This window comes from Strix uralensis, chromosome 10 (assembly GCF_047716275.1).
Source record: "Strix uralensis isolate ZFMK-TIS-50842 chromosome 10, bStrUra1, whole genome shotgun sequence".
NCBI classification, from domain to species: domain Eukaryota; kingdom Metazoa; phylum Chordata; class Aves; order Strigiformes; family Strigidae; genus Strix; species Strix uralensis.
Window position 1 is genome coordinate 8,804,352 of NC_133981.1, and position 19,467 is coordinate 8,823,818.

The following is a 19,467-nucleotide window of genomic DNA, read 5'->3' on the forward strand; positions in this document are numbered from 1 at the left end:
AACTTTAGGGTAAATTTACATACATTCCAAGGCAAGTTCCATGTCAGTAACTCCAGTGTTGTACCTGGGTGATGACAACTACTGTCACTTTCCTGGCAGTCAAAGCAAACTGAGGATTTCGAGGTACTTGCAGGATCTGGTTCTAATTTTATGTGCAACCTGCATTCCACTAGCACACCCATGAGAGAAGGAGGTCAGCGTGGTCAGTCCTGGAAAGAGACCTCTTAAAACTTACGTACAAGGCTGTTAGCATCTGCTGTCTCAAAAGTGTATTTTCTGGAGGAAAAGTTTAGTTGTTTTAAAACTAATTCTAGGGCCACTGTCCAGAGCTTGTAAAATTAAATGGAAGATTTTGAACAGGCTGGCATTGCACAAACTAGGTTATCACAGGCTAAAAAAGAAGGTGCTGCCACTTGGGGTTTTTTGGAAGAGAATTGGAAGAGTAATAAAACAAATACTAGAAAATGAGACTGAGTGTCAGGGAAAGCCAGACTCTGTTAATTCAGCACTGGCATTTTTATTAAGGGCTCAGCCTTTCTGTTATTAAACTCAATGGCAGTCCTTTGTGATCTTTACCTCATCTACAGCTACTAATTCTGGGTGCTACAATTATTTCTGTTTATTTCTTGAAAAGACGCAGAGCTCATCTTCATTAAGTGGTGGGCACTGGCAACTGCAGTCAAGGGTCTCAGCTATCCAGAAAGCTAGATATTTAGAATATTTAAGTATTATGTATATCTAATTTAACACTGTGTATAAAAGTTTACTTCATTAATATCAATCTGTAGGATGCCTCAGTTCCTCCAGGTAAGTGGTGGCATAGAGGAAGATGAAACAAGCCTGCAAAGTTGAGATCTGAACTGTTCCAAAGTTTAAAAAGGTTGTGGGCTGAGCTTTCACTTGGTTTGCTGTATAGTATATTCCTGTCCCGATGGCCAAATCTAGGAAAGAATTAATTTTGCACTTCTAAGTAATTACTTCACCTTGACTCCTATTAATCACCTTCATGGAGCAGTTTTAGTGGTTAATGGCTGAAAAGGATTTGAGACTCTCAAATGAAAAGTAAAAAATTTGTCATAGCTTTTTTTACCTGATTAGGAACAATAAAGTGCCTGAGCAAAGCTGGACATTGTGAATCATTTGACCTAGCAATTGTTTCTTCTAAGTATTTGAATACAGTCTGAGAATGCATTCTTAGAAGTATTCAGTTTTGATCCAAGAAGAAATGTCTCTTTCCATTAGTTTTTATTTCTTCCTCTTGCTGCAGACAAACCAGAATATTACAAAGGGCAAATCCATGAAACTTTCTCCAACTTTCCCTCGGGGGGTAAAGCAGGCTTTTTCATCTTAAAATGACAGTCAGTTGTGCAAAAAATGCCTTTCATTTCTGTAAAAGCCACCACATTGAAAAATCTAGGCTGACCTATTGTGGCAGGAGAGAAGGTGAGGATGTATTTGACTGTAGCATGCTCGTGTAAACTCACATACAGATAGATTTAGACATCACTCTGTATAAATACAATCTCTGTGGGCAGAGAGAGCTTTTTTCTGTCTATGGAAGCACACCATGACTTACATTTTTTGCTGTTACCTCTGGATATAACAACATTTTCTATATTATGCAACAGACCATAGTGGCCAGCTGCTCAAAGACATCTCCTTGGCCACCAGGTTTTGACATGACTGACCCAGAGCAGAGTGCTCAATGCAGCCTGTTTGTAGCACAGCTGACCAAAGCAACTATAGCTCAGCATAAAGTTTTAAAGCAGAGCCAAATGCAGCCTAACAGGCAAGCTTGGAAGAGATCTCCTGCCAGATTTCAAACCCTGTTCTGCCAGTCTGCTTGTAACTTACTGGTACAGTCTACACAGTGCTCTTGAGATTAATAAATATATAATCCCATATCCCACAGTCCATTACCACACAGTGTTTGAAACACTTCCCATTAACAATACACAGTACATGCAGGTAAAAATATCAATGCATCTCATTAGAGGGGGTAAAAATGGAGAATATATATTATATTAAAGCCAAGTTTTGTGCTCTTGTGCAAAGTTTGAGGGGAAAAATGTATTTCTCCAGGTGGTCTCTCAAGCGGAGGGAAGGATACAGTTTCTTGGCTACATTAGCAATTAGAATCAGGGCAACACTATACCCAAGATGTGGCCTCTAATCTAGGCCAAGGCATTCTTCATCTTCCTCTTCTATCAGAAGCAGATCCAGCAACATGCCTAAGCACAAGCCTAACTTCAAACATACGAGTAATTCTAGTGACTTTGCTCTTGAAATCCTGGTCAAAAGAATTGTATCCAATGTTTGCTTTTTGTCAGTGTTGCATAGGTTGTTTCAGGTTGCACAGAAATCTGTAGAGTTCTGTGCTCTGACTTTCTTCAGCAGTAATAGAGAACTTGTGTGTGACAAAGAAATGAAGGTGGGGCTAAAGTATAGGGGGATTGAACCCTTGGGAAAAATAATACAGGAAAACTGTATGTGATGAATACATGCATTGCAGACCCATGACATGAAAAGCAAACAGGCCAAACCACTCGAACCTTTGTGCAATAAAATCTTTCTTACTATTTTATAGGAATGCTTGAAACTGAAATCAGTACTGCAAAATACTGTTGGTGGAAATGGAAGAGGAACACTGTAATTCTTAAGTTCAATGAGCAGATAATGTTCTCTAGATCTCGATTGTTGGTCCTCTGTTGAACCAGCTTGCGCCCAGGCACAGAAAAGCAGATGTTCAGTTTGTGTTCTGGGTCTGGAAGGGAATTTGATAGTTGCTAGACACTCTGCCTGAAAGAGGAGATTCATATGGACCAAAGTACTTTTATTCTTATGAGTAGATAAACACATCTTACCTATTCTTTCACTCCTTGGGTTGAGATAATCACATAATTCGGTGGGAGTTTTTTAGGGAACCACCTTTATTTGGTATAGATTTATAGAATTGTATACACTAGTTCTTGGATAAATGCAAGCATTTAGAAGATCCTAACAGGTTACCTACCATGCTTTAGGGTACGTAAGGCAAAACCTGGTGTAGCAGTTTGTACCTGGGATCTTTCTACCTAACTGTTAAAGTAGTGTTTCTGGAAAGTTCTTTAATCTATGGAAAAAAAATAGCCAAAGAAATTAGAAGCTTAGAATGGGAGGTCTGTTGGCTTTCTGCTCACATAAATTGCCTGCAAAACACACGTGGGTCTTAAAGGGCTGTGTTGGGGGAATAATTCCCCTGGCAGTGCAGGACCACATGTTTCTGCTAGCCCGTGTGCTCCACGCAGCTGCACAATGTATCACATAACGCCATCAACTGCAAGCACACTAGCTTGCCATTCCAGTGGGGCCCCAAAAACTGTAAATAGCAATAGGCAAGGAAACTCTCTGAGACACAGCACTTGCTGTGGACTCATGAATGCTTGAGCCAACTGCCCAAGGCTTGGACTCGGTGCATGAGACTAGACAGGTGTCCATGCCTGCCCTAAGGCACTTAGTTTGTGCCAGGCTCTTGCCATGGTTGCATACTCTGGTCTAGAGTCTAGATGTCTGCCAGCATGGCTAAGAAGTCACTGTGGTTTGCTTGGGGGCTGAGAAAGCACTGTGGTCTATTAGACCTAAGGCCAGACTGCTTGTAGGATGCAGAGAATAATTGGGGCTCCCAAATCCTCTTGGTGACATTGCACTGAATATTTTTTCTATGGGCAGAAAGGGTGCACAGTGTGTGTGCAGCTAAGATTATATGTCTAATATCTGCCCTGCATGCAATAGAGAGCACCTGTTCACATCCAAGTGGGCAAGAGGTGCTCTTCTCCCCTGAGATTCTTGCAAGAGTAACTGGTGAGATATGAGACCGAAGATAAATTAAATTATGCCTTCCTAGCTCTGTAGGAACATACCTTCTTTTGTGAAGCAAGAAGATGGGGAGCAGTGCTGTACTTGTCAGGGCTTCTGACAGGCAGGATGGGAGCCAAGGGAAGGTTAGATTAGATGTTGGCCCAAAAGGCACTACCTAGACATGTGCATCATTTGTTTCCCCAAAGCTGATGAGAATATGTCATTATAGTTCAATCATTCATTGCTCAGTTATCTGAAATTTTTTGTTTTATGAAAAAGTATGTTCACAGATTAAAAAAAGGAAAAAACTTGGGAAAACTACGGCATTTTACAAATAAAACTGTTTTATTTTGTGTGAAATTTAACTGAAATGATCTTAATGATTTATGTAAAGTGAAATATTGGGTTTTCTTTTTTCTTTCTTTTAGCCCTGGTCTCACACAGGCATATTAATGATTATTTGTCAAAGTCACACTGTTTGCTTACAAGGTACGAAGGCTTTTTAGACACTATAATGACAGCTTTTGATTCACTTGATAATATTTAGAATAAGCCATAAAAGCCAATCTCTGAACGAACAGACCACTTTTATTGGCTTTTAGTGCTATTACTGCTATCATAAGTGGTAAATTGGCCTAATGCAAGTAATACTGCTGTGTCATACTGTAAAAACTGCTGCTTAGTTTTATATTTTATTTATTTTTCATGAAAAAATTTTAAGGCATGGAGACTGTACTATCCTTCTACAGCTGCTGGTGATTCCCTCCAGGCAAGAGCTAGAGAAGCTTCCACTGCTGTTTGGACTTTTTTTGCTTAATGATTGCAATCTCTGATGGAACAGGGCTGATCAGAAAGTTAAGGACCAAGAGTGTGAGTCAAGTGAATATCTACCTGAAGCTCATAGCCTATTTATTTAAATCATAAATAAACTAGAAAAATAAAGCATTGTTTAGCTGGAAGCTGAAATGGATATATTTCAAATACTTTATTATAGATTTTTCAGTATGTCTGGTTTTATAATAGCAATAGTATTTTTTAAAACACTAAACATTTAAAATATCTGAAGACGTTTGGTCATAACTTTGTCCAAACAGAATGACTACCAGATGCCATAATTGCTTTTTCCTATGATTCTTTTTACTTTCTTCTACTGCCTTTCACTGTCTCTTCTACTGTTTTATCCACACCTGGAATATGTGTGGATTTCAGAGGTTTAAAATTCCAGTAACATATGACTTCTCTTTTTCTTTTAACCAGAAAAAAAGTTTATCATAGCATTTTGTTTCATTTTGAAATAGTTGTATATGAGAGAAATTGATGAGAAGAAGCAAAGTGGAAGAGCTTTAAATTGTCTTGAGTTTCTATCCTTTTATCTTCCCCTTTCTTCCCCTTTGCCCATGTACTATCATGGTGGATGCTTTTCAGTCAGGAATACTGACTGATTTATCAGCCATGTTGTAAGTTTAGGTCCAGCAGTCAACACAGATATGTCTATATGACAATCTTAAAAGGCATTGAACTTCAGCTTGGTCTGAGTCGAATTCAGAATCATTATACATGCAACAGTGTGGATTGCCCAGTGTATTAGGCTTCTGTTATCCAACAAGAGAGAAGTTATGATTTAGTTAGTATTGACTGCTTTAGTATTCAGTGAGTGTGCAAAGCGAGTGCAGCTCACAAGGTGGAAAGCTGAAAGAGCAGCTTCTGATAGAACTGCGTTACATGAAGCAGCCCCACAAAATTGTAATTACCTGAGGATGTGCTCTGTTTTTTTAAGACTCCTCTCAACTTATTTCTAAGGTCTGTTTGGTAAGAATGAGTGTCATGCAGAAAGCCAGCATCAAGAGTGGGTTAAGAGAGTTAAGTTAACCTTGAAGACCCTTTTTCTGACTCTCAACACACAAGTCAGAAACCCTAGGAAGGCTAGAGATAGCAAATACTAGTCTAAATTTAGCTTTAGTGATACATAGTAAGAACATGTGGTTGGGGCTGCCTTATCTGAGAAGCAAGTGCGAGGCAACAAAGATGATAAACAATTCTTGTTTGGGGGGAAAAGTGTAGTGTGCTTTTAAACTTAGCTAAAACTTGAATATTCCAAAGTCAAATATAATTTCATTGTGGTATACTATGTGGCCATTAAAAAATTAGTCTAATGACAGAGAAAAGTCTGAGTAATCACTGATTTAACTGAATGCATGCTTGAAATAATTATTTACATTCAATATGCTGTGGTAATGGGAAGAATCATATTCCGACTTTAATCTTGACATCCAAGTATTGTGGATATGTGATAGCATTTTGACATAGGTGTTAGTTGCCATGGGTGCATAACAAACAATTTGGTGTTAAAAGGGTTTAACCCCTTTTTAAGACAACTATCTTCGTGAAGATCACAGCAGACAGCTCTTCTCTGTAAACCTGATGTCTGAGGAGTTTACTTCAGTAGGAAGATACTGATTTGACCTGTATTTTACTCTGAAGAACTCAAGTGATCTTATTTACCCAAAATCTACACCTCTGCTTTTAAATTACAGGTGCAGTAGTATAGCCAAGTAGTGTTCCTATCTGCATCTTTGCTGCAATAGCATTTTCTTTCTTTTGAAACTGCATGTAGGCATATTTCAGCAAGAAGAACATAATTTGTCAGTAATCAGTTCTCGGATGTCTCAACACTATCATGGCAATGTTTGTGTTTTTCTGTAGAGCACAACAGTGAGCACTACATCTACTTCTCTATCTCTGGAGCCTACTGATGTATTCAGGCAGAAGTTTTTCTTCCTGCACATATTTCTGTACTGTGTATATTCATTTATGTGTGAGAAGAAAACATTATCATGTTTAACTGCTGCAATCATAAGCACGTTAAGTAGACAGATAATAAACAATCCATCTGAATTTATGATTAAGTTAATTGTGTCTGTGTTTTTCTAACATGTTTATTCAGATTAAATACTGAAATTAGCATGGGACTATATAATCAGGAGAACCAAAGAGACTGTGTGACTCTTATAAAATAAAAATTTAGTTTAACGGGATAGCAAAGATCTCTGTAACACTTAAATATCGCTTAGGTGGTAAAGAGGCCTTGTGCAATTGTCTTCAAAGAGACAAATCTCAGTTGTAGGAAGAGCTGTTAAGAAACTTGGCTGATACTGAAGTCTTCAACACCTAAAATTTGCATATGCCCTTCTGCCCAGCAGGCACCAGTCTCAGATTCAACCTTCTGTACTGCACATGCAGAGGATCAGGTAAGGGGAAGCAATTAGCTGATGGTGAGAAGTGAGGAAACTAGGAATTAAAGTAGGAAATCTACTGGAAGGAATGGGGAGAAGGACCACCCTGATGTACTTATGGCTGCTCCACTTGCATTGGGCACCTCTGCCAGCCACTGCTCCTGAGGCAGAGCAGGAGATGCTCTAGTCCCTGCCCACCTATGTGAGTGAGATCCTTGCTGGGCAGAGCAGCTGGTGGATTTGGCATGGCCCAGGCTCAAATTCCTCTCTGCCTGCTCTCAGCGGTGTGTTGAGACCAACTGTCAAAGGTTTTCCACTTTTTACTGGATAGCTGAATACTATATCTAGCAGGGACTAGAGCTAATCTCCTGCCCTTCATGCAAGTGTCCTACCTGCTGGGCTGTAATGTCCTTTCCTCTCCCTCTGGAGCAATGAGCTTTAAGTAGTCTGCCCAGACATAGGCACTTGGGAATCTCCAAACCACAGGATTATATAGAGTATCTGATAGCTGGGGATAACAGTTTTTTTTTCTGGAAGGTGTGAATTTGAGTCCTCTCATAGTCATGTGCTCTCAGCCCAGATCTGAAGTCACAGAACTACCCAATAATAGCTAAGCTGTTCTGGGTTTTACATCCAGTATTTTATTACTGGACATTTAGAGCAGTCACTCTTAATGTCTGAGTATCTTTCCCTTTGGTTCTAAATACTTATTTAAAAAATAGATGGAAAAATAATTCCTTTGAACCTCAGCTAACAATTAAAACTTAAACTAATTCTACTTTTGGTCTTTCTCTCAACTTTTCTTGTTATCTTTCATAAGCAATAGACAACCAGAATGTACACGATTTAGTGCACCCACTGCATTTTGTTTTGACTACTTAAACAGCTGTATTTTTGAGAATGATTGCAAGTCTTCAGTTAGGTGAGGGGAGGCCTATTTTTTTCATAATATAATTATCGTTAATCTAAATATTTCATTAAAACCCTCCAATATTAAGGATTTTGTTATGCCTCTGTGACTGTCAGTCTGGCTCTACATATCAGAGTATAATCTTGCAGGCCTATAAAACACCTTCTGAAAACTGGCACTGAACTGCTCATCCACAATTATCCTGCCTTCAAATTCAAGGTAAAAGTATATCAGGCCTGCATAGTGGTTGTTCTGATGGGATTTGTATCCAGGAATTAAGTTCTATAAATGAACTAAATGCTCATTAATAGGTTTGAAATGTCTGTTTTTCATAGCTTTTAAACATCTAATACCCAATTATATTCAAAGGTCTTACTGTTTCCCTCCAGAAGAAACTGATAATAAGTCCAAGGACATCTGCATTGCTACTCCACATTAGAGGGAATACAAACAATAATTAATTTTTTTGAGCTTTCAGATATGTAGGATAAAGTTGACTAAAGAAATTGACATTGGGCTCAATTTCCACCTTGAAGAGAAGTAAACCACTCTGAAAGTGATACATCTATTGGAATCTAAGGCCAACAACATCACTAATAGGGAGCACTTATACAATCAAACACTAAAAATTATGAAGCTTCTGAAATACTCATCATTTTTATTAGTACTGAATTTTCTTTATCATTCAGGTTACTTAATTCTGTTTAGTACAGGCATCTTTCTGACATCTATTGCCTTAAAGTTAGGAGACCAATTTGGCATTTGACCCTTCTCTCTATGAATTGAAGTGGTAAAGATGAGACATGTTGCTTCATTCCTCCTGTCTCATTGATGACCTAGGATGATTACAGGTATCGGTCTTAAACGTACTGGACAAATGAAACCTTTTTCAAGCCAATGCAGCTCTGTTGCTTTAATGGAATTGCTTGTCACTTTGACACTGACTCTTAGGCTAAGATTTTTCTGTGCACCACAATTTGCCATCTTAAGTAAGAAGCACTATGAAAGCCCTTGGATCTGTGGATTCTGCTCTACCATGTATGTTGCTGTGAAAATCAACAAGTAATGAGTATCTGTATCGTTGTCCCATGTTTTGCTCTACTGAGTAAAATTCTGAATATTTTGCCCAAGTACAGCAAAGAACAGAATTGGTCTGGAAAAATTCCAGGGGTGAATGAAACAATATCTTCAGGTCTTCCCTAGAATTGGCAGTTGAATGAAATAGACTTTTCCTTTGTGGAACAAATATAGTTAAGGCAATCAAACCTAAATAAACCTTCACTTACATTTTTACAGTCAATATCCAGCATAAGAGTGTGACTTTAAACTTAACCCTATCAACCAGAGAAGTACCACTGTCTTTACTGTAATTTCATTCCACTTTTGTGGGAGTATTCGAAGTCTTACATCTCCAAGGACCCTCCAGTTCAAAGATCAAGGACCACTCAGTTTATAAAAGTATAATTAGGAGTGGTAAGCTGGGACCATTGCAGATTTCATATACTCCCTCTCCATTGGAAGAGAGTCTTTAAATCTGCTGTTTTACAACTTAAAGGAAGGGTTGTCTTGATTAATTCATTTGGTCATAGTCCTGAAGCTGACAAGGCATCTTCCAGGAATTTGAGCCCCCTGGGATCCTTGTCATCAGTTTTTAAATGTGCTTTTTTTTGTGTGGTGTTCTTATCTGGAAACAGTCTGCTTGGATTACAGCATTCATCTTATAAGCATTTGGCATTTTCTGTTACATGAAACTGAGAGGTATTTTTTTGCTATCAGTCTTCTATAAAGCTTTTCAATTGAATGACTTAAATCAGGCTGGAAGCAGAGAGTGAAAAAAGCTCCTGGACCCAAGTCAGCAAAATTCAGGAAACAAGTGTCCAAGCATATATGTAAAAATTGTATTCATTGACTTCTGAGTTTTTAGAAAGAAATTCTAAAAATGTAATTTATCTCCCTAAATGCAAGGACGCAAGTTGGATCAGAATGCTCTGCAAAAGTACAAGCCTTGTACTTCTATTCCAGCCCCTGCAAAACAGGTAAATAGCTGGAAGATTGTGGAAGAACTGGGAAATTCCCTGAGCATCTCCAGGACAACTCACCTTCTGCAAAACCGGTCTCATGGCACTATGTCCTTTCCGCTTTATTACTTCTTGTAAAAGTCTCTTAAGGCCCCTGGGTAACCAGTGAGAGGGGTGTGCTGGGGAAAAAGCGTTTGAGTGCTGCAGTATAAGAAGGTTTTGCTGTTACCCCCAGGAATATAACCCCAGAACCAGGCTGCAGCATGTTTTGGTGTGGTGCAGTTAGAAATAGTCTGCTCCTGTACTGGATTTCTGGGATGTACCATTAAGAAATGTGGCACAATCTCACCCAATGGGATTACTTCTGGAATAAGGTATTATTTGAATAATGTCACTACAGCCAGGTCTGTGATAGGAGTAAATCTCCCTTTTCATATGAACTGTAGTCCTTGGAGGGGTGAAATATAATGCTGAACAGGGGCTCTATTTACCACTTAAGCCCTATTTTATGGTTTAAGTGCTGACCTTGTACTGACCCTCAGTACAGGGCTGAATTTCACCCTACAGCGAAAATCTGCTGGCTAGAGCAGCCGATTAAAGAAACTGGGGCTAGACTTTTTACTATTTGCAAGACAATGAAAACAGGCTTATTTTAGACAAAAATGTTCCTGATTTATGAGAATTTCAGTGCAGAAAGGGGCTATTTTGGAGAAAGTCTTGAGATTAGGATTTCAGTTATATTTTTGGCAGGAGAGCAAGGAAGCCATTTCATTAACTTTTCACTGGAAGTTATATATGGAGGGCATTTGTGTACACAGCTGGGCAGCATAAAACAGGAGGGCTTTGTGTGAAAATATCCTGAAATGAAATTTAATTTCTGTGCAACTTGGATCTGTGTTCCTAGGCTGCTGTGGCCAGTGTGGGATGAAACCGTAGGAGGGCAGTATTAGGCCCTCACACATTTTCCTTTGTATTTGCAATGGTTGCAGAAATAGTGAACAGACCACTGCTGGTCCCTGTGCAAAATCAGTGTCACCTTTTACAGCTTTATGTCAGTCAGATAAGCTCCTGCCTGCTTCCACGTATCCATATGGCTGTAATCATCAAGTGATACCAAGAGATTAAACGTTTGTAAGGAACTCCAAAAGCCACATGCTGGGGCTGGTGTGAATTTAGCTCTGCTTTGACCTCCCTTCCCACCAGATGGCTGCTAATCTGCCACTAAATCACCACCATGGTGGAAAGAGCCCCCGGTTCATGTGGAAGAGGCAGCTCTGTGGTTGTGGCTGTGCTGTGCAAGGTGGGAGCATCCCTGATTCATCCCTGGGAGTGTTACTTATCCTTGGGTACTGCATTTCTAAAGGCATGTCTTGTGTAGCTTCCAGATTGCACAGGACCCTCTAAGAACTGTGCTTGATTAGGAGCCCACAGAGATGTTTCTTTCTTGGGGTGTGATGGTCTGCTTGTTGCATATCTTGTGGGTGTATGAAACAGGTAGAAACACAGGCCCATGCAAAGGATGTTTCTTTAATATTAAGTTACATTGGTCATTCGTTACTTATACATGCATATTCATATTCTATACGCTTTGCACTTATGTCATTTTGTGTGTGTCAGGGCAAAAAAATGTGTAATTGGGGATAATGCATGTGTTGAGGATTCCTGCTTTAGCTTTCCAGGGCAGAAATGCAGATAATTTTGCAAGTGCTTCTTTGCACATGAACCCATGTTTCACTCTGCCCTGATGTTTTGTGGGTGTTGGCATGGGGAACTCTTTATCTCCATCCAAAGGACCTCTTCCCATGGGAAGAAGCAGCAAGCAGAGATAACTGCCTCCACTCCTACACAAAATAAGAGTCATTGTCTGGTTTTACACCTATGTCCCAGGCTTTTCTTGAGTTGGTTCTCATCAGTGCTAAGGTCAGACAAACAGAACATCTTTTTCTCAGTGCTCATTCATACAGATTCTGGTTGATTTGTATGTGATGGTCTGATGCATACCTTCCAAATACAGGTTTTCTCATCTGTTGTGTGATCTTTAGAAATAATAGTCTTGAGGAACATGCCACACAATCAGAAAAGATTGCTGCTATATATTCCTCTCTGTGAGACATCTTGAGATAGGTGTGATCATTTCACCATCCTCATTCACACTCTCAACTCAGGGAGTCTCTAATGCTGTCCACATCCAGACTTAACTGCTAAGTGCCTTAGGAGGCATAGAAATGTTTTAGGACTTAAAGTCCAGCAAACCTAGAACACACACTTACCAGTCTGCTTCCCTGTTTACATTTTTATTATTTCATTATAGTTCTACAATCTGTTAGGCATTGTGGAGGACCTTGGGCTCCTCATCAAAAAAAAGTTTGTAGGATAAGCAAGAAATAAAAGGATAAGGCAAATATGCCATTGTCCATTTAAAAAAATACAGTCTAGGTCCATGATCATGTCAAAGTTTGTTTCTCTCCAAGACTGTGCTGGCTTGTTCAACATTCTATTTTTTCCCTGGGTCATCTTTAGCTTCCAACAGTCTTCTGGTGCATTCATGGCAGGGGTGCAGGAACACAGCAGCGGTTGAAAATGACTTCCTGAGAGGTAGAGGCATGAGTAGGACCGCTTATGCTCTTCCTGCTGATATGACAAGATACAATCCTATATGCATGGCCTAATGCTTTTCTATAATACTTTTCACAAGACTGGTTTAGTTTCTTGTTTTGCTTTGTGGAGGAAGTTTTCCCTCAGAATGAGGCTTTGATTTCTGTTTTTAGAGGCTCCAAGACAGAAGCAAGGTATCTTCTTCCAGAAAAAGTAAGATAAATAACTGGCAGCAAATTAAAATCCCCCTTCCCTCTGCCCTGATTAATCAGCTTCTAATGTTGAAAGCCAACAAAAAAGTAATAGGTACCTTAGTTTGATGTTGTCCTACTGCACTACCAGTCCCTGAATTATTACTTTGTAAAGCATTAGGAAAAAAACGAAGTCTAGGAAAGATACTAAAGCCACAGCCTAGTCTCTATTTTTTGTTTATTTCTGATACTATGTGGTTCATGATTGTTTCTTTTAGAAGGAACAAATAATCAATACAAAACCATGAATAAAAATAACTTTTCTTTAAAACTGGATGCTAAAAGAACATATAGTCTTCTTACTGTGCCTGACGGAAACAGTACAAGTCTGTTCTCCACAATTCATTGTTTATTGGAATGCCTGAAATCTATACATGAGGTATTTTTAAAACATTTAAACATAGAAGTTAAGCTTCTGCTCCAATTTGGTTCACCATATTCTAAAAACCCACCATGTACCACAGAAGTGCTTAAAGCAAAGAAACAATAACAAAACTTTTTAAAAGCAAATTTCATATAGGATAAAATAATGTCTATATTCTTAAGGAAAACTTGTTTTCATTATGAGAGACATTTCAGTTATTTATTGACTCAGCTGCTGTACAAGACCTTCAAGGCCTAATTCTGTTCTGTTGCACTTTAGAGAGAAGAGGTGCCAATAGACAATGTTTGGCTCTTTCTAAAAGAGATTATAGCTCCTCCAGGTACAAAACAATCAAAACATTACTAATGATCTAGAAGCTCTGGATGATGTCTCTCCTTAGGAAGTGGAGAAATAAACCTTTGTGGATTAGCATCACTAAGTGAAATAAACTCAGGAATGTACAGGTGTGAGAGATGCCACCTGCCTACTGGAGTAGGTCTGGACCAGAAGATAAATAACTGTATGGGACTCTGAGGGTCCCCATCATCGGTCTTATCCTCCTCAGAGACACAGACCAGTTAACATCCTCTGTACCTTTATAATCCTTTTGTCAAGTTGCAAATTTCTTGTGCTCTACTATCTTCTGAAGGAATAAATATTCAATTCAGTTACATGTTTGCTGTTTATGAGCTAAGTGCAATGCTATCTTGTAGGATCAGACCTAGCTCTCACTCAGTGGTATTACTCTCTGTGATGTGCAAACTGCAAATCTTCTGTTTGCAGAGTTTTTCCTGAAGTTAGCTGACACCTTGCAAGCAGAGGATTTTGGGTGTCCAGCCAAGGTCTGTGTGTTGGCCAGTCAGCTCTGCTTGAGTGTGTGATTTCATTGCTGCATAAACAATGAAGACTGCAAGGCAGAGACATTAATTTAGGCCTACTTTATTGCAAGCTCTCTTGCAGTTAGCTAAAAGAGCTAATGTACAATTAACTACATGAGCTTAAAATAGCGATGCACATTTCACAGCTGACATAATAGTGGCTATAAATGAGACTTTTCCTCAATACCCCCATAGTTAATGTTTTCAAAATATGAGGTCACTTGTTGAGTCTTCCCAAAATACTTTTGTTAGGATTAGAATATAACTGTTCTCATTAAAATCCATAATTTGCACCTAACCCCAGATATTTAATTTGAATTATGTCTGTCTGCTTTGAGACTGTTTAATTCATGTTCTTCTGTATGAAATACAATAAAGTGACTCTGTTATGACCAACAAACATACATGAAGATGTAATAAGCTATGTACTAACTTGCCAAATCAATTTTTTCAGCAAGAAATATATCCTAAGAACCTTCCCTCTTTATGCGTACAGGGACATGGAATAAGAAAACATTTAAGAAATCGTGTCTTTTTCTTCTAAAATAGTTTAACAAATGTAGTATTTGAAATACCAGAATCTGATGCAAATGAGTTACTTAATACCTGTCATTTTTCAGCCTTTAAAACCAGAAAGGCATCCTATACTTGTTTTTTTATGACTTCTCTACTTCTGAGAGTCTATATTCATAAACCGCTGACAACTGATGCTACTTTATTCTAAGATAACACCCTGCCAAATCCAAAGATTCAGGGTTGATCTTTACTTGTGTTTGAGAAAACCAAACCTTAATCCAATAAAAACATTTTATAAGAATTAAGATGACAATCCGTACCTTTTAGTGGCTTATAGTTCAGGTCAAATAAAACTTCCCCAGGAATGCAAGGATATAGAAAAATGAGCTTTCAGATTACTTTAAAATTTGGGAACTTAGGCCTTTCTGCACCGTAAGTGAATGTACATGCATGTTTTGTAGAAGTCAAGCTATGGAATTTGTGTGGTATAAATTCCTGGTCATATTTAAGCCAATAAGGTATTCTTATGCCTTTTTCTTCAAAAAAGAATTTTTAATAAATGAGAAATATCTCTGAACACAAACCAGTAACTAATAACTCAGCAATGTAACTTACCTTTCTTCAGCCAAGAAATATTTTTCTTGTCATGTTCAAAACTTTCTGCTGGTTTGATTTTTACCTTGTCTGTCTCAGCTTCTGACATCTGTGGGGAAGAAAAGAATTTTGGGATGTCAAGTTTTTTTAAAGAAAGTTTCTGACAAATATGTTCTCTGTTTAGGTTCCTGCTATAATAAATTGTGCTTGCTTACGCAAACATACATTTTTCTGCAGATTATTGATACTATGTAATATCTGAGTCATTAAATTTATTTTTCTGTCCCTAAATGCTTTATCAATATTACACAGTTGCTGTTTGTAGATGGATTCTTTTGTAACATAACTATAAATTCCATTATGAAATGAGTGATATGCTCATAGCATGCTGGTAGTAGATGTACATATAACACACAGAATAGATACGGTCTGGCTAAAAAGGAGGCATCCAGTCTGCCTGTTTATTGTGGTTCAAAGTTGCTGTAAAGCCTGCTGTCAGAGAGAGGTATAACTATGTAAATAATGATAAATATTTATAAAGACAACTTGAACAACGTGTATCCAAAAAACAAATCTTTACTGCCACTTGTGACAATTTATTTGCTGTAATGCGAAGAATCACATGCAAGTTACAGTATCTGAGGGTATTATGTATACAGTAGCTATCAGCCCGTACACTGTGGTTTACTTCCATTGCCTGCTAGGAATAAGATTAGGCTGTCCGGGCTTCTTCTAACTGCTTTATATTTTCACTGAATCCAGTTAGCTAAAGCATTTCTCTATTTTTACCTGTATCTTCCAACCAGGGGGAGGGGAAAGCAGCAGGGTTCAGATGCCGAGGAGGAGTGCTTTCGGCCGAATCCCTCGCTGTGTGTTGATGTCCAGCATCCCCATACACTGACAAAACCGAAAGGATGAGCAGTGCACTCTCTGCCTGCCTGCTGTGTGGTGCTAGATTTGTCTTGCTGCCAGAAACAGACAAGTTATTGCTGAGGGTTTTTTTTTCCCTTTTTGTTTGCATGCACTTCTAGAGCTGGGTAGGGTAGGGAAAGAGGTGGGGTAATCGGCATCCCAGCACTAGTGGAGTAACAAAAAAAAATTAGGAGCTTTGTAAAAAGAAAAATTGGTTTAGAAGGGTTATTACTGTAGTTCGTAACCCAGTGAATCTGCAAGAGGAGGAAGAAAATAAAAAGGGAACCAGGAAATTAATAGAGACAAATCAGATAAATGTGTCAGTGTTTTGGCTAAATGTAAGTTAAAATACTGAAGGATGTAGGAATTAGACCTTAAGTGCCTATTCACAGCTGTCACTTTGGCAAAGAAATGGTTTAATCCTGTGAGGAGCTGAGTGCTGTGACCCTCCTGAGCTCAGGAGGGTGGAATCCATCACCCAGGAGGGCAGGTCTGCAGAGAGGAACAGTCATTGTATCTGTTGCAACAAGGCTGAGGGGGCTCTAGTGGGGACAGCCCTTGTGCTGGGTGGGCTTGAGAGTCAGCAGCGTAGAGGGCAGGGGGACAGTCTGGACTACCTCATACCTTGAAGGCACTAAAAATTTTAGTTTATTGGTGGGCTTTAACAATTCTCTTGCCATAGTTACCAGCAATATTGCTCTAATGTTAGTAGGAGTAGGATGAAGCCTGAGGAGAACAAGATTTTAGATGCTCAGATGTTGCATCTTACTTTTTCTACAGGACAAAAAGAAAATGTCACTCTGCTTCCCAGAACTGAATTTTGAAAGTGTTGCTCGCAGAGCACATTCAGAATTACTCAGTTATCTTACCTTTTAAGAAATATTTACAAGATTTCAAGCAGCATTTGTCACCAGATACTATAATCCAAGATCCCAGTGCTTAAGTGTGGCCAATAAATAATAACATATTCCCTTTGTTATGACAATTATCTTCCTCTACTCTCCCATCACATGTCATTCTTGCAAGAAAAAATGTTTTCCTTCTTTTTTTTAAATCTCCTGTGCCAACATGACTGAGATTCTTCTACCATCTTTAGCTAATTGTGAATTGCATGGTAAGTGCCTACTTAGATCTCCAAATTGCAATGATTAGTCTTGCATGGTTTGAAAACCTATTTTAAGCAGGGTACTTTGGGAATAATTGCAACCACAGGGGGGAAACAACTATGGGTAATATTTTAAGATCTTTGTTCCATTCCCCTTGGATGTAGTTTGGAGAATCATGTATTTTCAATTGCAGTTTCCCTTCTTTCTCCCAGAAACACCTCTTTTTTTTTCTGAGTTGTTGCACCTGCAATGCTTTAAATTTATCAGTGGTGCTGATTCTACAGCTGGATCTGTCAGGTAGGCTATAGAGCTCCTGGTGGGTCCTAATGAAATCAGCTGGGCTCCACACAGATCAGACTAGACCTATCTAGTCCAGCTTGGACCTGATGCTACTGTGCATTTCAGAAGCACTGTTTCAAATGAAGATATGGGTTGTTTCCAAAACAAAATTCTCTCTAGTTCATTTGGCATCCCCTCCCTGTTTTTCTAGAGACTTTGTCAAAATCCTAATGTCTCCTGAAGAAAGTAAAAGAGACAAGAAAAGCCCCTCGAAAACAACAGCCCTGAAAGCTGCTGTTGCATGGAATAACAGCCCCTGAAGTCTTGTCCTTAAGGGTTTTCCTCACTTAAGGTCTCCTTGAAACCAGCAGGAACTAGGACTGAGTCTAGCTAGACTCAGCCTTCAGGAGTGCAAGAAACCAGCATTGCTGGCAGCCCACTGCTAAATGTATCCCCCAAAGCAATACCAATTTGACAAAAACAAGCAAACACAAACCTCATTTTATATTTGTGTCTCTTCATCTGCTATTCTCAGCTGAGATGCCCTGTAGGACCCATTGTGTTGGTATCATGCAAATCTGCAGAAGATACCTAGCCTGAACCTCAGGAAATAGCCCACCAGTGAGTTAAGAAAAATTAGATGACTTTCCTATTCAGAGTATTCTCCATTGTTGACATTCAATTAATGGTCCTAATGTTTTAATCCAGGAACATTAATGTAACCTTTCTTAATCTCAATCAACTCCAGTTTTCTACTGAGACATGTTTCTGTGTGCTATTTTTTGCCTCATTTAATTAAGTTATTTTGGATAAATGCATCAATATTTCTGTTTCCTAATCAATCTTAAAGTAGTTAGAGGAAAGGCAAGCTTGCCATGTATCCTCGGTAATGCCAGGTTTTGCAAAGGAGGAAAAAAAACATTATGAGAGAAGGTCATTAAAATATTGAGTAAACTTGTTTCTATTAAAGCTGTAATTGAATTTTTAAAGCCATGGCCCATTTTAAACACCGAACTTTAGTTTATGGTTTGATAATTCATTTCACTTTTATTTTATAGGTTTTATTTTATAGCTATTAAATAGCTATGGGCCATCACTTGTTCCTTTTCCTTCCAGATTGTGAAATAGGGCATTTATATGGAGGATAAAAAAAAAAAAAAAATTATAATGCCAAAATAGATGTGATATCAATCAGTTCCCAGATAAATGTACTGTATCAAGTGCTTGTTGAGATTCAAGAGTATATTTTTCTGGTCTGCTCAACTGGGAGCGCATTCAAGTCTTTGCAGAGTTGAAGAATAGGAAACTTTAATAGGTTGTAATAACCATTAAAGTAGAGGAAAAAACTCATTGTTGGTCCTAACAAGCATCAAAACTGTCAAGGTTTCCTTGTGTGCTTAATGTTAGGTCAAGAGTCCAGGACGAGATCCTGTCTAAGGGAGGATATGCAGCTGTAATCAGGAGAGTTTTTGGTTGTATCCATGGGCACAGCATTTGCAACATTATATTTCACTACCTAAAGTGACTTTGTACTTGAGGATATGAACCATGTGCCTAGAAGTTGAATTTTCCACCATCTTTTCCACAGCACAGCATTAGATTAAGCAGTTATTTCTTGCACAATCTGGGTAAAATTTAGCCACTTGTCCACTGGCAAGTGGCGCTCTGTAGCTTTGGAATACCCCATACTGCAGTAAATGTGTTTTTTTTTTTTTTAAAAAAAAAAAGTATGATGAAACTATGTCTTTGCTCCCTTTTGCACCCTGGGGTGATCATTTCCAATAATAAAGTGAGTATAATGTGATGTGCCCTGTCAAAGTTAAGGAATCTCTTCTTGATCATGCATCTGTAGGTAGAATATTAAGTTGTGGGAACACGATATACAGCCAAATTATGCTGGTGATTACATGTAAAATGCATAGTTTTTTAGCCGAACCATCATGTCCTGTGAGTGCTTCAAATGCAAAACAGCCT

General features: G+C 38.6%; 1 protein-coding gene across 2 annotated transcripts in view; it reads right to left on the bottom strand.

The window, feature by feature from the left end:
- The window catches only part of MDFIC2 (MyoD family inhibitor domain containing 2), a 44,480-nt gene extending 29,175 nt beyond the window's left edge, over positions 1 to 15,305 (bottom strand). For both annotated transcript variants that reach the window (XM_074879683.1, XM_074879682.1), the window contains exon 1: positions 15,218 to 15,305. In XM_074879683.1, coding sequence (XP_074735784.1) covers positions 15,218 to 15,305 — 88 coding nt within the window. The remainder of the gene's footprint in view (positions 1 to 15,217) is intronic.
- Positions 15,306 to 19,467: the final 4,162 nt, after the last annotated feature.